The sequence below is a fragment of the Octodon degus genome, unplaced genomic scaffold (genome assembly GCF_000260255.1).
Source record: "Octodon degus isolate 3935 unplaced genomic scaffold, OctDeg1.0 scaffold00189, whole genome shotgun sequence".
NCBI classification, from domain to species: Eukaryota; Metazoa; Chordata; class Mammalia; order Rodentia; family Octodontidae; genus Octodon; species Octodon degus.
In genome coordinates this window covers 937,475-955,199 of record NW_004524765.1, presented here as the reverse complement: position 1 = coordinate 955,199, position 17,725 = coordinate 937,475, and the positions used below count along the sequence as shown (strand labels likewise).

The window sequence follows — 17,725 nt, the reverse complement described above, 5'->3', positions numbered from 1 at the left end:
GGTGGAGACCCCTGATATAAAGATGGAACCAGGTCCCTAGCCTCCCTGTGGCACAGATACTTCCTGAACGTCCATCCCTACCAGTACCCTGCCCATCCCGGTGTTGTCCCCAGCTCGCAGCCCAGGATCTGGCCAGGAGTGGCTGAGCGACAGTCAGTGCAGGAACCGCGCTGGGAGAGGAGGCTGCGGCAGGCGGGACACGAGACCGGCCGGCAGGGGGCGCTGCGTAGCTCGGGTCCGGCTGTGTCGCTCCGAGCTGCCAGGAGGGGTGCACATGACTGGGCCGCAGGGCCCGACCTTGCCACCCCACCTGATGACTGGCTCCCTAATAACACTGCACACCTTTATGTCCCCTTTCATTGCCAGGCCAAACATTAATTAAGGCTCTCGAGTTGTCTACCCTGAAGGAGAGTGGTGGGGCAGGGAGACTGAGCCAGGCTGGGAGGGAGCCTGTGGCCCCATGCAGCCCACGTCCTGTTGAGCAGAAGCTGGGCTCCAGCTGGGGTTTCTGTCTCCTTTCCCACCCAAACCCCCCTTGGTAACACCCTGAATAGGAGTGAGGTTTTTTTTTTTTTTTTTTTTTTTCACTAGTGATGGAACTCAGGACCTTGCACCTGCCAGGCAGGTGCTTGTGCTGCTGAGCTATCTCACTATATAGCCCAGGCTGACCCCAAACTCTCAGGGACCCTCCTGCCTCAGCCTCCTATATACTGAGATTATGGGGGCACATGGCCATACCTAGCTTAGTAATGGTACCTTGGTGCCCCTTCTAGGGATAGGGGCACACGGGGGGGGCAGCTATAGAGCAGGACACAGCGGAACCCCTTAATCTATGGCACACTCCCCAGCTGGGATACCTGCATGTGCCCATACCGCAGAGGAGGCAAAATGAGTGCTGGGGAAATGAAATACTTTTTCCAAGGGACCCTGGAAAGGTAGTTTCTCTTCCCTTCTCTTCCCTTCTCTTCTCCTCCCTTTTCCTTTTTCTCTCTCTCTCCTCTCCCCCTCCCTCCCTCTTCTTCTCCCTCTCCCTCTTTCACTTTGCACTATTTCTTTATTTATCTATTATGTACTTGGCCCAGGGTCTCACTGTGCAGCTCTGGACTCCCAGTGATCCTCCTGTTCTCAGACTCCTCAGTGCTGGGATTACAGGCGTGCCCCGCTGTGCCCCGCTGTGCCTGGACTCCGGGCGGCTCATGGCACCCAGGGGCGGGGCAGGCGGGGCATGTGGTGCTAGGATCGAACCCAGGCCCTGCTCTTTCCTAAGCAGGTGCTTGGTCCATTGAGCTATTGCGCTATTGCGCTATTTATTTTCTTAAAAATTTATGAGTCCATGTTTGGGATGCGCAGTGACTTTGCGCCTCGTGTGCACACAAGCTTCCTCGCCCCTCCCCTCCCCTCACACCCCTGGACCCCGCCTTCCCACGAGCCACCTTTGGCTTGCTCTTTGTTTACACTTTGGGCTCCCCATGTAAGAGAACCCTGCGCTACTTAAGCTCCAATCTCTGATTTATTCCCCTTAACATTACCGTCTCAGGGGGGCACCACAGGGATCAGGTTTAGCTTCTCCTTGGAAAGGGAGATAAATGCTTTTCTCCAAAGTGCTACCACTAGGTGAACTGGATTCAACCTGAGTATTCCTTGCATGATCTTTACAGCTTCTCAGAACTTGAAGCTGTGTCCTCAAAAAAAAAAAAAAAAAAGTTTAAAATAAAAAAAAGAAGAGAGGACAAGCACCCTGAGTCTGGGGTCCCTGGAGGGAACAGGCGCGGGAGGCCATTCCCGGGCGCGTGCTGTGCGAGGCGGGGACACGGAGGTGGGGTCGCCCTTCCACGCCCTCCCCAGGGGGCGTCGCCCCCCGTCTGGCCCCGCCTTGACTCCGCGGCTTAAAAGCGGGGTGCCCGGGGCTGGTGTGCTCATGCTGCAGCCGTGAGCCCCACTCGGCTCTCTTGTGACCGTGACCGCGGCTGGGTGCCGAGCTCTGGTGAGTGGCGTCGCCTGCGAGGAAGGAGGCTGGGGTTCCCTCTGGGGCTGGCGATGGGGCTGGGGATCAGGCAGGAGGAGCCCTCTGGAGGCGCCCTGTCCCACTGCAGACACTGCTCTCCGCACCCCAAGGCCTATGCCGGTGATGAGGCCGGGGCTGGGCAGCCTCGGGCACACTGCGGGTGGACGCTGCCCGCGTGTCCAGGCTCACAGCGACACCCTGCTCTGGACGCTGTGCCCACTGAGGTGGCTCTCTTTCTTGGTCCATTCAGCCCCACGTGAACCCGTGTCCCCTTTCCCAGAGTGTACTGCCGTGGTCCCTGGTCCTGTCCTATTTGGGTCTGTCCCAACCCATGAGACCTCCATCCCCAGGGACCCTAGGGACCGCGCAGACTTCCGAGTAACTCCCGTAGGGGTTGTGGGTGCGGTGTGGGCTTCAACCCAGATAGCCGGGTTCTGACTTCTTGTGGCTTACATGACCCCATCTGGTGGCTCAGGGCTGGCGACTCTTGCTGAAGGTGGGGATGGCACTAGCAGACCGGCCTCTCTGCCTGGATGCAGTGTGCATGCAGCTCCCCCTGAGGAGCAGTGTTCCTGCCCCTCAGCTCTTGTCTCCAGCTCTGGTTACCTGGGGTGGCATCCTCTGACTTCAGGGCTCTCAGCCTGCAGCTGACGTCTGTCCCAGCATGCTGAGGTGTCCTCCACTCTGCAGCTTCTGCACATCTGGGACGAATTCAAGGCCAGACAGCCCAGTCTGTCTGTGGTCCTGAGTCAGCCAGGCTGGCTTGGCAGGGACCATGCTGAGGCGGGCTGAGCCGGGGGCTGGAGCCAGGAGGGCTCCTGTGGACCCCACAGAGGCCCCGGAAGCTTCGCCCCAGAGCCACGGACCCCGCTGGTCCTGCTCTATAGAGCGGGCAATGAGTGCAGGTGGAAATCAGTCCAGATGTGGAGAAATAGGAGGTGGGTAAGAAGCGGCAGGAACAACAGGAGGCCGAAAACACAGTAGTTTTCTTCCCCAGATCCTGACCATGAGTTGGGACAGCAGCCTCGGCTCCAGGACCTCGCTCTGGGATGTGGGATTGGGAAGCTGCTCTCAGTGTGCTTTGACTGAGGGTAGATCTGTGTGAGGCAGCGCTGGGTCCCTGGGTGCTGCTGAGAGGGCGTAGTATTCACAGATCCTGGTTTCTTTCAGGGAAGCCCTGGGAGCTGGGCGTGGTGGTGCCCTGCTATAATCCCAGCACTGGAGAGACTGACAAAGGGGGATCACCGTGAGTTCAAGGCCAGCCAGAGCTACATAGTGAGACCCTGTCTCAACCGTCCCCTTGAACGTAAAAGCCTTGGGAAGTTCTCCCCATTGAGTTGCTACGGTTGCTAAGCTAATTACGGCCCTGCTCTGGCCTCCAGGGGAAGCCACATTGGACCTCCCCGACCCCAGGGAGGGAGAATCCCCACACAGGGACTGGGAAGGATTTGCTTTTCCTCCCTCAGTTTCTGTTTTAGAACAATGACCATTTCAGCTTTGCGGGGCTGTGAGCACTGGGAGTCAAATATGGACCAAAGTGGAGGGTGAGGGTGTGGCCGGTCTTGTCCTGGGGGAGTCAACTAGTATAAGTGGCTGCTTCTGTCCCTTCCCACTTCCTCCAGGCTGCTAGGGTGAAAATGGACCAACACACCTTAGTGCAGCTTACAGAAGTGCCCCAAACTGTACAGCCCCCAAGGTGTTGAGGGATAAGGGGTGGGCTAATAGCACTGGGTAAGTGGGGGGTGGGTTGGATATGAGTCCTGAGTACTTTAAAGTGGAGAGAACAGCTGGGCATCCTGGTACAAATCCATGATCCCAAGACCTGGGAGGCTGAGGCAGGAGGATCCCCATGAGTTCAAGGCCAGCCTGGGCTACATAGAAAAACTCTGTCTCAAAAAAACAACAAACAAAAAAGATGGAGGAGGGGCTGGGGAGATGGCTCAGTGGAATAAGCGCTTCCCTGGCAAGCGCAAGCGCCTGAGTTCAATCCCAGGTTCCGCAAAAAAAAAAAAAAAAAAAAAAAAAAGGGAGGGAACAAAGCCATTCTTCAGCCAGGGCAGAGGACAGTAGACAAGTTGTGAGCCTTGTGGTGAAGTTTGGGGTGTACCATGCTCCACAGTTAGGGTCCCAGATAGGTGTCAGGAATGCCCAACTAACTGTGTAAGCTTGGACAAGCCTCTCTCCTCCTCCATTTTCCCATCTACAAGATGGTGAGATGACTTGACCAGGCCTCAAAAGGCACTGAGTTCTCTTTTTGTTTGGTTTGGTTTTGAGACAGGTTCCTGGTATAGCCCAGGCTGGCCTCGAACTCCCAGTGATCCTCCTGTCTCAGCCTCCCGAGTGCTAGGATGACTGGTGGAAGCTGTCATACCAGGCTCACAATAGCAATTCACTTAATGCTCCCAGCAGCACAGCAGTGAGGTGTGGTCTGGCAAGGGCGCTTCCTTGGCCTTCTTGTGTGCTGCCTTGGGTGGGGGCAGAGCCGGCAGGACAGAGGTCCAGACACCCTGCAGTCTGAGCTCAAAGTGGGGCTTCTTTGGACCACAACCTCAGGCCTTTTGTAGGAGCACCAGGGAGTGGTGGGAGGGGGGCACTTGCAGCCTGACCAGGGTCCAGCTCACTCCCCCTGACTCTGTTGAGGAGGCCAGATGGGAGAGCTCCTTCTCAGGTCTGTTTCCTCAGGTGTACCTGGTGGGCCAGGCCCATCTCAGATCTTAGGTCCTTTGGAGAAGCTATGGGCTGTGCGAATTCCTGGTTCTGGTGGGATTGCCCAGCCAGGAAACTTGTAGCAAAATGAACCTGGAAAGACAGGAACATAGCCGGACATGGTGGTACATGTCTGTCATCCCAGCATGTAGGAAGCTGAGGCAGGAGAATCTCTGGGAATTTGAGACCAGCTTGGGCTATGTACTGAGTTCAAGGCCATCCTGGAGTACATAGTAAGACTCTGTCTTAAAGAAACAAACAAAAAAGAGAGGAGGAGCCTGCTGGGAAACTCAGGGTCTGTGGATGACGTTAAGTTTTAGTAGAGAAAGGTCCCAACTCACACCTGCACAGCCTGGGGCTTGCGGACTAATTATGTGTTCCTGGCTGAGTCATAGGATGTTTCTGCTAAGAGACCCACAGCCACCTCACCCTGTTTGAGAGGCTTCTGTCCCTGGGGCGGGGCTGCGTCCTGTCTAGGTGAGCTGGCCACTTGTCCTCTGTCTGCCTGGCTTGCTGACCTCACAGGCCAGCGATGGACGCCAGGGCTCCCCCTGCCTGGGGCTGCGCAGGGCTGGCCGGAGTCCCTGCCAGGACAGGGGACGCACTCACTTGGCCCCAGGGTGGGGTGTAATTATGCAGCTTCGTGGTCCTTTAACTGCTGAAGTCACAGCTGCCAAGCGGCCCCAACAGCGTGGGCTATTAGGCCGCTGTGTGCAGGGGCCACAGGCCTGTTGGGGTCTCCTTTGTCCCCTGAGGGATGGAGAGGGCTCTGTGGAGGTCGCCTGGCTGGGTGGGCTCGGAGGCAGGGTCTTACTGTTGTGCTGTGCTCCGGGGAGGGCTCTAAGGACAGCTGCAGATTCTTGGCATGTTTGTCCCCAAGTGTGGTCCACCCCAGATGCCTGCTCTGCCCTCCCCGTAGGGAGTGATGGCTTGGTTCCCTTGGCACCACCCTTCCCAGGTTGCTCTGGGCCTCCTCCCCAGATGGGGTTCTGGGGAACCCTGCACCTGCCCTCTCATTTGCAGTGCAGAGTGGAGTTGTCCCAGTTGGCAGGTGCTGGCCTCTTACCCCATCTTCAGAACATACAGGGCAGAAGTGTGCATCACAAAAACACGAGCTAGAGCTGGGTGTGCGCCTGCGGTCCTCACACCAGGAGTCTGAGGCAGGAGAATTGCAAGTTGGAACTCACCCTGGACAACTTAGCCACCTAGCAAGATCCTGTCTTAAAAAGTGAAAAAGCTGGGGTGGAAAGTAAAAAAAAAAAAAAAATCCTGTTTGCTGTTGACCTTCTTTTGAAGCCCTGCAGGTGCAGCCTGACCGTGGCAGGGTGGCCTGAGACCAGCTCCTTTCTCTTGATACTTTTGTTAATTCAGTCTCTACTCACCTGAATTTTTGTGGGCAGGCTCCTTTTTGTTGTTACTGTAAAACAAAATAGGCCCCTAAATCTTCCTCTTGATGGGGAGATATTGAATTAGTGCTCTTGTGCGCACTGTCTGTCTCTGTCTGTCTCTGTGTCTCTGTGTCTCTCTCTCTGTCTGTCTCTCTCCGTCTCTGTCTCTGTCTCTCTCTGTCTTTGTCTCTGTCTCTGTCTCTGTCTCTGTCTCTGTCTCTCTGAGACAGGGTCTCACCATGTAGTTGTGACCCTTCCTTCCTGCTCAGCCTGCTGAGGGCTGGGATGGAAGTGTGTGCTACACTTCCGGCTCCTCCTTCTGGAGTCCTGGATGAAAGGATGACAGGCCTTGGGCAGCTTGGGTGGCTTCGAAGGAGTGAAAAGCTGCAGCCACAGCCTGGGTGGTGTCTGGGGCTGAGGCTGGTTTTCAGGCTGGGGTTATTTGTAGTTAGGGCTCCGGCTCCCCGTCTAGAGTTGGGGTGTGTATGTATGTGTAGGGGGACAAGCCCTCCCCACCTGGCCTGGAGCTCTGCCCCCTGACTCAGGGTTCTGCTCATCAAAGAGACTCTGCTTGATGCCCAGGAGTTCACCCTGGAGTCCAGTGACCCAGCTGTGAGATCTGAGCCTCAGTTTCCCTGGTTTCTGCAGCCCTATAAAATGATGAGAAGCAGCCACGCCTTAGCCTGCAGGAAGCCTCATCCCCTTTGAACTCAGGGCCTGGCGCTGTGCAGGGAATCCCCGGCCCTGCATCAGCCAGGCAGGCAAGCAGCACCCCACCCTCTTCCAAGCCGCAGCAGGGTTCAGGATGAGCCTGGCGGGGACACCGCCCTGTGCCAGGCCCTCCCCTCTCTCTTCTTTGCTGCCCACAACAGCTTGGGTGTGGATAGAGGTCAGCATTCTCCGCTAGCCAACCAGGAAGCTCAGAAGCCTCTGACCTCATTCAGAGTCCAATAGTAGTGCTAGCCCTTATTCCTGGAATCTCAGCACTCTGTGAGGCTGAGGCAGGAGGATCTCCATGACTTTGAGGCCAGCCTGGGCCACAGAGTGAGCTCAAGGCTGTAGTGCAGACAGTGACCTTTTGTCCACCATATGCTTGCCACCAAACCCAGGGACACCCACATGGAAGGGTGGCACTGCTGGGCCGGGTGGCTTAGGCCGGGCAGAGGATGCAGAACTGCCTCCCTAGGGTTGGTGCACACCTCGGCTTCAGGGTCCTCACAAGACTTTGAGCTTCCAGGGGGTGCCAGGCTGGAAGACGCGCACCTGCTGGGAGCACAGTGAACGTGCCTGCAGTTGGCTTGGGGGCTGCAAGGTTGCATCCCAGGGGCCATCGCACTTGGGCTCGACTGGAGGAGGGACGACGTGGGGGAGCACAAGGAGCCCATGGGCTGCTGCAGCTGCCTGGGCAGTGACAGCGTGGAGGGAGCGCTGGGTGGGTGCATCATTGGGGTTCCAACCTGGACCCCCGTGAAACTGCAGGTTGACTTTGGCTTCCCAGTAGCCATGGGATGCCAGACCTGCTGTGATCCCAACTCTCAGGAGACTGAGGCAGAGGCTCGCCATGTGTTTGTGGCCAGGCTAGGGGCTATGAAGTGAGTTCAGGACCAGCCCTGACTACATAGTGAGATCCTGTCTTACAAAAACCCCAAACTAAACAGAACCCGGTAGCTGCGAGTTGGTTGGGTGCCCGCTAACCTGTGCTCTCACCTGCCCTCCCAGGCCATGCCGCTGAAACTCTCCCTCCTCCTGCTGCTGGGCTGCCAGGCCTGGGCTGCTGTCTCAGCCTACTATGGCTGCCCCAGCGAGTGCACCTGCTCCCGGGCCTCGCAGGTGGAGTGCACAGGTGCGCGCATTGCAGTGGTGCCCACGCCCCTGCCCTGGAACGCCATGAGCCTGCAGATCCTCAACACGCACATCACCGAGCTCAATGAGTACCCGTTCCTCAACACCTCGGCCCTCATTGCCCTGCGGATTGAGAAGAATGAGCTGTCCACCATCCTGCCGGGGACTTTCCGCAACTTGGGCTCCCTGCGGTACCTCAGCCTGGCCAACAACAAGCTGCAGATCCTGCCGGTCGGCCTCTTCCAGGGCCTGGATAACCTTGAGTCACTGCTGCTGTCCAGCAACCAGCTGGTGCAAATCCAGCCAGCCCACTTCTCCCAGTTCAGCAACCTCAAAGAGCTGCAGCTTCATGGCAACCACCTGGAGTACATCCCCGACGGTGTCTTCGACCACCTGGTGGGGCTCACCAAGCTCAACCTGGGCAAGAACAGCCTCACCCAGCTCTCACCGCGTGTCTTCCAGCACCTGGGCAACCTGCAGGTGCTGCGGCTGTATGAGAACAGGCTGGCGGACATCCCCATGGGCACCTTTGACGGGCTGGGCAGCCTGCAGGAGCTGGCCCTGCAGCAGAATCAGATCGGCGCTCTGTCACCTGGCCTCTTCCACAACAACCGCAACCTGCAGCGGCTCTACCTATCCAACAACCATATCTCCCAGCTGCCGCCCGGCATCTTCATGCAGCTGCCTCAGCTTAACCGGCTCACGCTCTTCGGCAATGCCCTCAAGGAGCTGTCCCCGGGCATCTTCGGGCCCATGCACAACCTGCGCGAGCTCTGGCTCTATGACAACCACATCACCTCCCTGGCTGACAACGTCTTCAGCAACCTGCACCACCTGCAGGTGCTGATCCTCAGCCGCAATCAGATCACCTTCATCTCTCCCGGTGCCTTCAATGGGCTGGGGGAGCTCCGCGAGCTGTCCCTGCACACCAACGCGCTGCAGGACCTGGACGGGAGCGTGTTCCGTGCACTCACCAACCTGCAGAACGTCTCCCTGCAGAACAACCGCCTCCGCCAGCTCCCGGGCAATCTCTTCGCCCACGTCAATGGGCTCATGACCATCCAGCTGCAGAACAACCAGCTGGAAAACCTGCCGCTGGGCATCTTTGACCACCTGGGCAACCTGTGTGAGTTGCGGCTCTACGACAACCCCTGGAGGTGCGACACAGACATTCTGCCACTTCGCAACTGGCTCTTGCTCAACAGGGCCAGGCTGGGGACCGACACCCTCCCGGTGTGCTCCAGCCCAGCCAACGTCCGAGGCCAGTCCATAATCATCATCAGCGTCAATGCTGCTGTCCCCAGTGTCCAGGTCCCGCCCATCCACGAGGTACCCACCTACCCTGAAACACCTGGGTACCCAGACACATCCAGGTACCCCGACATCACGTCCATCTCCACCACCACAGAGATCACGAGCTCCGCGGAGGACCTCACCGACCTGACCACCATCGGGGGCTCCGACACCCGCGACATAGACAGCGGGACCCAGAGCGGGCTGGCCATCGCTGCCATTGTCATCGGCATTGTTGCGCTGGCCTGCTCCCTTGCTGCCTGCATCTGCTGCTGCTGCTGTAAGAAGAGGAGCCAGGCAGTGATGATGCAAATGAAGGCGCCCAACGAGTGCTAGGAATGTGGGCGGGAGCTGGGCTGGGCAAGGGACACTCGGGCCCTCTGCGTGCAGCCCAAGTCCCTGCAGCAGCCAGGCTTCTGGAGAGAGGTGGGCCTGTTCTGCCTGCACCCTGTCCTGCAGCGAGACCTGCCAGACCACTGGGAAGTTTGGGGATCCCCAGGTCACGAGCTCCGTCCCCACTTCTGCTCCAAGAACAGCCATCCCCACCCTGGCCCTCAGCCTCTGTCCACACGGTGCTGGCAGGGCCCTTTTTGGCTGAGGATGGTTCTCCGGACGCTCCTCCAGGCATTCTGGAAGCGCTTGTCCCTGCTCTTGCTTCTTTCCTGGTGTGCTGGCTTGATGCTGTCCCCTCAAGTGAAAACTAGCCCTGACTTTCTGCTGCTGAAGGCGGTGAGCTTTGTCCCCATGGAGGCTGACCCCAGGCTGTGGTTTTTTCCGCACCGGGCAGTGCTCGCTTCATGGCAGTGGGAAGCCGGCCACCTGCCTCCTGCACTGCACTGTCCTCTGCTTCTTCCCAGTGACTGTCACCTGAAGGGAGAGGTCAGGCACCAGCACGATGGTTCCACCTTATAGAGAATTTCCAAACTAGGAAAATGTTAGCCTTTGTGGAATAAAATCGTGTAGTGTTTCTGACTTCTGAAAACACGAAAACAGCCAATGGGTCCTGCTTGGAGAGGGCTCCCCAGTGCCCCAGGCGTCACCCACCCACCCCAGGGTTTTCCTTCTGAGTCTATGTTGGAGTTAACATTCACACTCAGAGCAGGCCACGCAAATGGCAGTGTGGGTGCCACAAGCTGGGCCCTTTGTGTAACCAACATCAGATGAAGAAACCGAAAGCCAACAGGCGTGGTGGTGCACGCCTGCAACCACAGCTGTTGGGAGGCTGAGACAGGAGGATCATCATGAGTTCAAGGCCAATTTCACCGAACTGCTTAGTGAAACTTTTCAAAAACACCACACACACACACACACACACACACACACACACACACACACAACCCCCCCCCCCCCATGGTCCTGTGCATCCCACTGCACCAGTGTGCTGGCCTTCTGGCAGCAGTGTGCTCTTAGCAGGACCAGGTTTTGTCACCAAGTCCCAGACTAGTCCCTGCAAAAGCTCAGTGGCTGGGGCAGAGGAGAGTCTGTGGGACCAAGGCTCCAGCCCGCGCAGGAGAGCCCTGAGAGAGCACACTGAGCCGGGAAGCCTGCGCACCACAGCCCCTTCCTGCCGGCCAACCAACCGCCGTGCCTCCGATGTCCCTCTGCCTGGCCTTTTATGGGCACCAAGCGCCTGTATCTGTTTGTAATTTGCATCTCCATTTTGGGGAAGCGAAATAGCTCATAGATGAGATCTTCTCGCTGAACGCCCAAATCTAATGGGAGCCAGGAGTCCCGCTAAAGCCACGGGTAAGGTTCTCCACGAGCATGAGTCAGTGGCAGCTGAACCTCAGAGTTTCCGCAGGCAGCAGACAGAGCACACACAGGCGCATCCCATGGGAGCTCCTCCTGCCCGAGGTCTGGGGATGTGTCGTGGGGGCCGGGGCATCTTCTCCCTAGAGTTATTGTCACATGGATACTGCCTGTCCTGCTACATGTGTCCGTACATGTTAAAGATGTGCTGCCCAGGCACGGTGGCTCATGCCTGTAATGCCAGCTACCCAGGAGGCTGAGGCAGAAGGATCTCAAGTTTAAGGCCAGCCTGAGCCACTAGAGAGCCCTGTCTGGGGACGTAGCTCAGTGGGAGAGTGCTTTCATTGTGTGAGTCCTGCTTTCAACCTCTAGCTCTGGAAATGAGTATTGCTCAAGGGAATGAGTGTTCTTCTCCAGACAATGGTAGTTCAGAAGTAAAGACGGTGTTCGAGAATTCCAGGTTTCTGTGTTGAGCTGTGCGCAGGGATTTGGAAACCTACTCCCTGCCCCGGTGCCTGTTATTTTTAAATTTTCCTTTAGTAGGGCCTTAAACTGAGCCACATCTAGCCCTTAATTTTGAGACAGGGTCTTGCTAAGTTGTTAAACTGCCCAGGCTGGCTTTGAACCTGGGATCCTCCCTCCTCAGCCTCTCTGAGTGCCAGGATTATAGGCACGCTCTGGCAGGCCTGGTTCCCTAATGGGCTTTTATTAGTTTTAATTCGCTCTATTCTACAAGGGGACTAGGAAGCCCCCTATTTCAGGGGAACAGGATTCCTGTTTTGTCCCTGACACGGATGGTCTAGGAGAGTGTTTATAAGTGTCCTTTTCAGGCACGTTTCCGCTTCCCGTCTCAGGGACTCCGATGTTAGTCAGGAGATACTGTTTTCCCCGGCACACCTGGGCCTGGGAGGTGTTTCCCAAGCAGTTGTCACAGGCACAGGTCAGGTGCCACAGCTGCCAGGGCCGAAGGAGGTGAGCTCCTGCACAGGCAGTGGCCTGGGTGTGGCCCTGGGCCTGTTCCCCAAGCACGAGGCACCGAGTCCCTCAGGCCAGCACTGTGACAGGCTGCATCTCACTGCCCAGGTGTGAGAGGCATAGGGATGGAGGGGGCGCAGGCCGCCAGCACCCAGGGTCCTTGCGGGTCTGAACAGGAAGCTGGGGTATCTGCATCTGCCATGACATTGCAGGGCCATCTTCGCTGGCCTGAGTTTGGCCTGGGGACAGCTGTCTTGCTCCAGCCAGGCACTGGCAGGGACCTCCTTTGCACCTCACCTGTCCCTGCCAGTGAGTGATCTATGTATCCCTGGGCCTGCCCTCCTCGGCAATGTCATCTGGTCAGGTGTTGGGGACAAGCCAGGAGTCCCCCTTCCTCTTCCTATGGGGATAGTGTGTGTTTAGCTCTCAGGGCTGGAATGATCTGCTGTTTGGTCCCCAGAGAGCTGAGTAGGGGACAGCAGGTCCCTTTCTTATGTGCCCAAGGGTTCTTGGCCCCCTTGCTGGTCACCAGCAGCCTGTGTGTGGTGTGGAGCCTGGCATCAAGGCTAGAGGAAAAGGGATAGAAGATAACGAGGACCGCCAGGTTTTAGGCTTTGTTTTTTTGAGATTGGGCTATGTAGCCTAGGCTGGCCCAGCACTTGAGATGATCCTCCTGCCTCAGCCTCCTGAACACTAGGATTCCAGGCACCCACTACCACACCTAGTAGGACCTCTGTTTTTAAAAGCACTCACCATAGATGGTGCCTTCAAAGCTCTTGATAAACTCTGCCTGGAACCCTCTGGACAGCCCTGATTGGAGAACCGTCCTTACTCCTTGGGCTGCGGCCTAGCACTGTTTGCTATTTCGTGCATTTTAAAATCTATAGTGAGTGTATATCTCTTCCCAGCATTTGTACCCAGACTGCTGGGCCATCTGGGGCCTTTGGAAAGTGGGCTTCACCTTCTGGGGTCCCCATAGCCCCAGTCCACTGGGGCCACAAGCTTCGTAAACATAGGGGAGGGTCATGTTTGTCCACTGAAAGGGACACCCGTCCCTCTCCTGGGGTTGCTCCTCCTCTTAGGACACAGGGGCGCAGCCAAGTTCTTAGAACTCTTTCCTGACAGCTGCACCATCCCCAACACCGCCCGGAGGCTGAGACAGGAGAATTGCAGCCAGCCTGGACTACAGAGTGAGACTCTGTCTCAAACAAGTGAACAACGAGAGGGTGGGTGGCGCTGTTTCAGGGTGAAGCCTCTCCTGTCCCCGCCCATCTCTCCACTTCACGGTGAGAGCCTGACTGGGAAGGGTGGAGCCCGCTTCTTGCTTGTGACCTGCTTGCTGTGAGAATCTGCAATGAGTGGTCTGCACAGGTGCGCAAGTTCTCTGGGGAGCCGAGGGGGCTCAAGCCTGCTTTAGCACCGTCACTCACATCCAGAGGGACCTGTAGACAGTGACCCTAGAAAGTGAGCAGAGACAGAAAGGGTGTGGCACACAACATCCCCCAACCATGTTGGGAAGGGAGTCAAGATGGGGTGGAGAGGTACCTGAGGCAGAGCCCTTGCCTGGCTCGTGCAGCTTGTGTAAGGCCCTGGGTTTGGTTCCTAGTTCTGTTAAAAAACAAAAACAAAAAATTCTTTTCGGGGCTGGTGAGATGGCTCAGTGGTCTAAAGCACCTACTTAGAACAAGCTTAGCAAAGCACAGGGACCACGGTTCAATCCCCCAGCACCACATGTCAGCCAGCCCCGCCCCCTGGTGGGCTGAGCTGGCCACACACACACACACACACACACATAAATAAATAAAACTTTAAAAAAAAATTCTTTTCATGAGCTGGCATTGTGGCATCAACCTGGAGGCTGAGGCAGGAGGATCACCTGAGTTCAAGACCATCCTGGGCTACATAGTGAGTTCAAGGCCAGCCTGAACTATATAGACTCGGTCTCAAAAAACCAAAACCAAAACCAAAACCAAAACCAAACCAAACCAAACCAAAACAAGAATAGATTTAACCCATTTTAAAGGAGAAAAGTGAGCTCCACATAGGACATGAACTTTCGAAGTTTCTTTGTGAATTATTGGCTGAGCTGGTGTGCAGCCCTGACTTTCAGCCGCCCAGGCTGGCATTGGTCTTTGCAGGAAGAGGAACGGCAGGTCAGGCTTGGCTTGCTGTCCCGGTGCCCCACTGTCTTGTGGGAAGAGGGCTGCACACTACTCTCTCTCTCTCTCTCTCTCTCTCTCTCTCTCTCTCTCTCTCTCTGTTTTCTTTGGTACTGGGGATTGAACACAGGGCCTTTGTACTGAGTTACTTCTCTGGCCCTTTTCTATTTTTACTTTTTCCATTTGGGATAGGGTCTTTTTAAATCGCTCAGTTGGGGGCTGGGGAGATAGGTTGGCAGTCTAAGTGCCTGCCTGGCAAGCACAAGGACCCAAGTTTGATTCTAGTACCACATGCCATGCTGGCCCTGAAACTGGGCATGGTGGCATCCTCCTGCAATCTCAGTGCTGGGGAGGCTGAGACAGAAGGGTCGCTACAAGTCTGAGCTGCATAGTGAGACCCTGTAACAAACAAACAGGCAAATAATTGCTCAGCTGCTCAGGCTGGGCTCCAACTTGAGGTCCTCCTGCCTCAGCCCCCTAGAGCTCCGGGATTATAGGCCTCTGTCAACACGCTTGGCTTCACAGACCTCTTACGATCTTGCCAGGTGACTTCCGTCCCAGGAGGCTGGGTCAGGACAGGAGTCAGCAGTGTTCTCCATGTTCCAGGCTGCACCCCACAGTGATGGGATGGGGCTTGTTGCCAGCCCTTAAACCTGCACGGCATGCCTGGGGCCTCTGAGCCCCCCACATCTGCAGTTGGTGTCACATTTGTGCACACGCTCAGGCATACGCACACCGCCCCGCAGGGACATGTGGATGTTCCACTACTTATGCTAGCACTGGCTAGTTCCTGAGGAGCCAGACTCAGTGCTGACTGAACAGGGTTTCTCTGTGCTCCATGGCACGCTGAGGGTGGGCAGAGCAGTCCTGGAACATGGGTACACTGAGAGCCCACTCAGAGAGCCAGCATCCCGCTCTGGCCAGCCCAGGGGTCACCGGGGTGCAGCCGGGCATGCTCTATAAGCTCCAGCCAGGCACAGATTCGGAGCCTGTCTCCTGCCATCATCCAGCAGCCCCTTGCGGCGTGGCGGACGTGGTCTGCCATGCGCAAAAGAAATGCTCCTTCCCACTGGTAAAGGGGTAAACATCAACACCATGCACAGATTAGAAGCCATCAGCTTGAAGGGGGTGTAGACACCGTGATCCTGGCACTCAGGAGGCTGAGGCAGGAGGATCACTACAAGTCTGAGGCCAGCTGGGCTGGGCGAATTCAAGGCCAGCCTGGACTGCAGAGTGAGAAACTGACTCAGAGAGGGAGAGAGAGACAGAGACAGAGACAGAGACAGAGACAGAGAGAGAGAGAGAGAGAGACAGGCAGACACTATCAGACTAGTTGGAATGGCAGTGCTGTCTTTGGCAGTGACCTCAGTCTTCAGACTTGGCTGTCCCTGCATGTTGTATACCCTGCATCACACACATGCTGACACACTCACCGCATGCACACACACACTTCCCCCTGCTGATTGGGTGCTTCTATGGGGGGTGTGCCCCTACCTCCCCAAGCTGCTGCTTTTGTTCCTGGGCTTTCCTTCGCGAGTGTCTCGCTTTATGTTGGAGCGCATTCACTTCCCGCAACTCCATGAACTGAGAAGGCTTTAGAAAGCTTATTAAGTGAACCAATCACAGACAGAGCCCAGAGCCACACCTCTCCTCTCAGGGTTTCTCTCTAGGTTGGGGGAGCTGGGCAGGTGCTGGGGCTGCTGCTGGCTAAGGGGGACCCCGGCCCCACTCTGTTCACAGCAAGTGGGGTGAGCAGGACTCGTGGACCCACGCTCACCCAGTACAGCGGGGGACATTCTAGCCCCTCTCTGGCCGCAGTGGTGCCATATCTGAGACCCTCTGTGGAACTCGATGTGCCAGGCATCTGTCCATAGGGTCATTTTGTAATCCTCAGACCTTGCCCCATGGCCTTGGTGACATTCCCAGAATACATAGGCCATGTCAGGGGAGGAACAACTGCCTGGAACTTTGATCAGGGCTGAGAGTGGCTTCTGCTGACAACAGACCACACTGGATGCCCCTCTGCTCTGAGAGGAACCAGGCCACTGTCCCGGCCAGCTCGGGCCCTCACGGTAGGACTCCGGGCCACTCTGGGTCGAGCCACACCCCCATCCCACTGGAGGTGGGAGGGGGTCTGCTGCTGCTCAGGTTCTAGGTTCCATGGTGTCCCCAGGAACAGAGCTGGGACACCCTGGGGGCTGGGTGCAGGGTGTGTGTGTGTGTGTGTGTGTGTGTGTGTGTGTATGTGTGTGTGTGAATAAGGACCCTGATTACCCTGGAGTCAGGAAGATGATGCACTATCTCTGCTGAGAGGACAAAGGGGAAGACCCAAAGTTGGGGTCATAGGGAGTCACCAACACAACCGTTCGATTTAGCACACCCCAGGCCAGGTGTAGGGTATAGAGCTGGAGACGTGAATGCACTGTCCTAGAACAGAAAGGCCCAAGTGTCCAACGCAGGACCCACAGGACACGTGGGACAGGAGGGCTTCCTGGGGGTAGTATGACTTGTACTGGTCGAGGGGGTGTGAAGGGGACCAATAGCCACAGGGAGAGTCAGGCACGGGCATCCTGCATGCCAGCGATGGCTCGGAGGTGGGGCCAGCCCTGGGAGAAGCCGTGAGCCCTCACTTCAAAATGCCAGCTGCCTTCCTCGTAGAGCACCGGCACCCAGATGGGTCACCAGAGAGCCACCAAAGACCACGCAAAGGCCAAACTGTACTCTCTCAGGGGCCTTTGGGTCTGTGCCTTGTGTTTATACAACTCTGTGTTGTCATTTATCCCTCCCCCTCCTCGAATGCGCTCACCCCACCGTTCTTACTGCTTTCTGCAGCGGCTCTGGAGTCCTCTTTCTTGAGGTCATTAGTTGTGCTGTGCCAGCTGCCTTGGTGTCCTGATTCGATTCAGAATGATCTTTCTGGGTCATCTTGACTTTGAGGAAGAGCCAGAAGTCTCAGGGTGCCCAATCTGGTGGAGGAAGTGACTGTCATGTTTTTATGAGGCTGCCTTTCTGTAGGGTGGCTCTAGCCGGTGACATTGTCAGGCCATCTCAAGGAGATGCTCAGGAAAGAGGACTCCAGAGCCACTGCAGAAAGCGGCCAGAGCGATGCTGAGTGCGCTTCCAGCAGCGGCGGCGGGCTAGCGTGGCGGGCTTGCATGGCAGTGGGTCTTTTCTCATAGTAAATTTTTATTGGGCGGGTGCCAGGAACCAAACTCTGGACCTTGTGCTTTGCCAGGCAGGTGCTGTGCTGCTGAGCTATATCCCAGGCCCTGTAATAAATGTTTAAGTTTAAACATTCGTCAGGTTTGAAGCAGGAGGGTAGGTGTGAGTTCAAAACTAGCCTGTGGGCTACAAAGGTAAGCATAAGGCCAGCCCGAACAACAAAAAAAGCCCCCCAAGGCCGACCAGAGAGCTCAGCAGATTAAAGTGACTGCTTAGGCAGATGCAGGGGTCTGGGGGGCCTGCTGTGCTGGCCCGCCCCCAGGGCTCACTGAGTTGACACTGGGTGTGGTGGTATGTGCCTGGAATCCCAGTGCTTGGGAGGCTGAAAACAGGATCACTAGGAGTCTGAGCTGTGTAGTGAGGCCCTGTAGAACCTGTACTAAGTA

At 56.7% G+C, this 17,725-nt stretch overlaps 2 protein-coding genes across 2 annotated transcripts in view; both read left to right on the top strand.

The window, feature by feature from the left end:
* Nucleotides 1-1,968: 1,968 nt before the first annotated feature.
* Nucleotides 1,969-10,167, top strand: Lrrc15 (leucine rich repeat containing 15). Its single transcript, XM_004643992.2, has 2 exons — nucleotides 1,969-1,984; nucleotides 7,819-10,167. Exon 2 carries the CDS (start codon nucleotides 7,822-7,824, stop codon nucleotides 9,568-9,570), a length of 1,749 nt encoding a protein of 582 aa, XP_004644049.1. The 5' UTR covers nucleotides 1,969-1,984; nucleotides 7,819-7,821; the 3' UTR covers nucleotides 9,571-10,167.
* Nucleotides 10,168-16,046: 5,879 nt separating this feature from the next.
* Cpn2 (carboxypeptidase N subunit 2) overlaps nucleotides 16,047-17,725 on the top strand; it is a 10,429-nt gene continuing 8,750 nt past the window's right edge. The window contains exon 1 of the mRNA XM_004643991.2: nucleotides 16,047-16,189. The gene's annotated coding sequence lies outside the window, so the exon portion shown is untranslated. The remainder of the gene's footprint in view (nucleotides 16,190-17,725) is intronic.

Excerpts from the sequence above, each read along its gene's own strand:
- Lrrc15 (XM_004643992.2), top strand. The coding sequence starts at position 7,822 with ATGCCGCTGAAACTCTCCCTCCTCCTGCTGCTGGGCTGCCAGGCCTGG.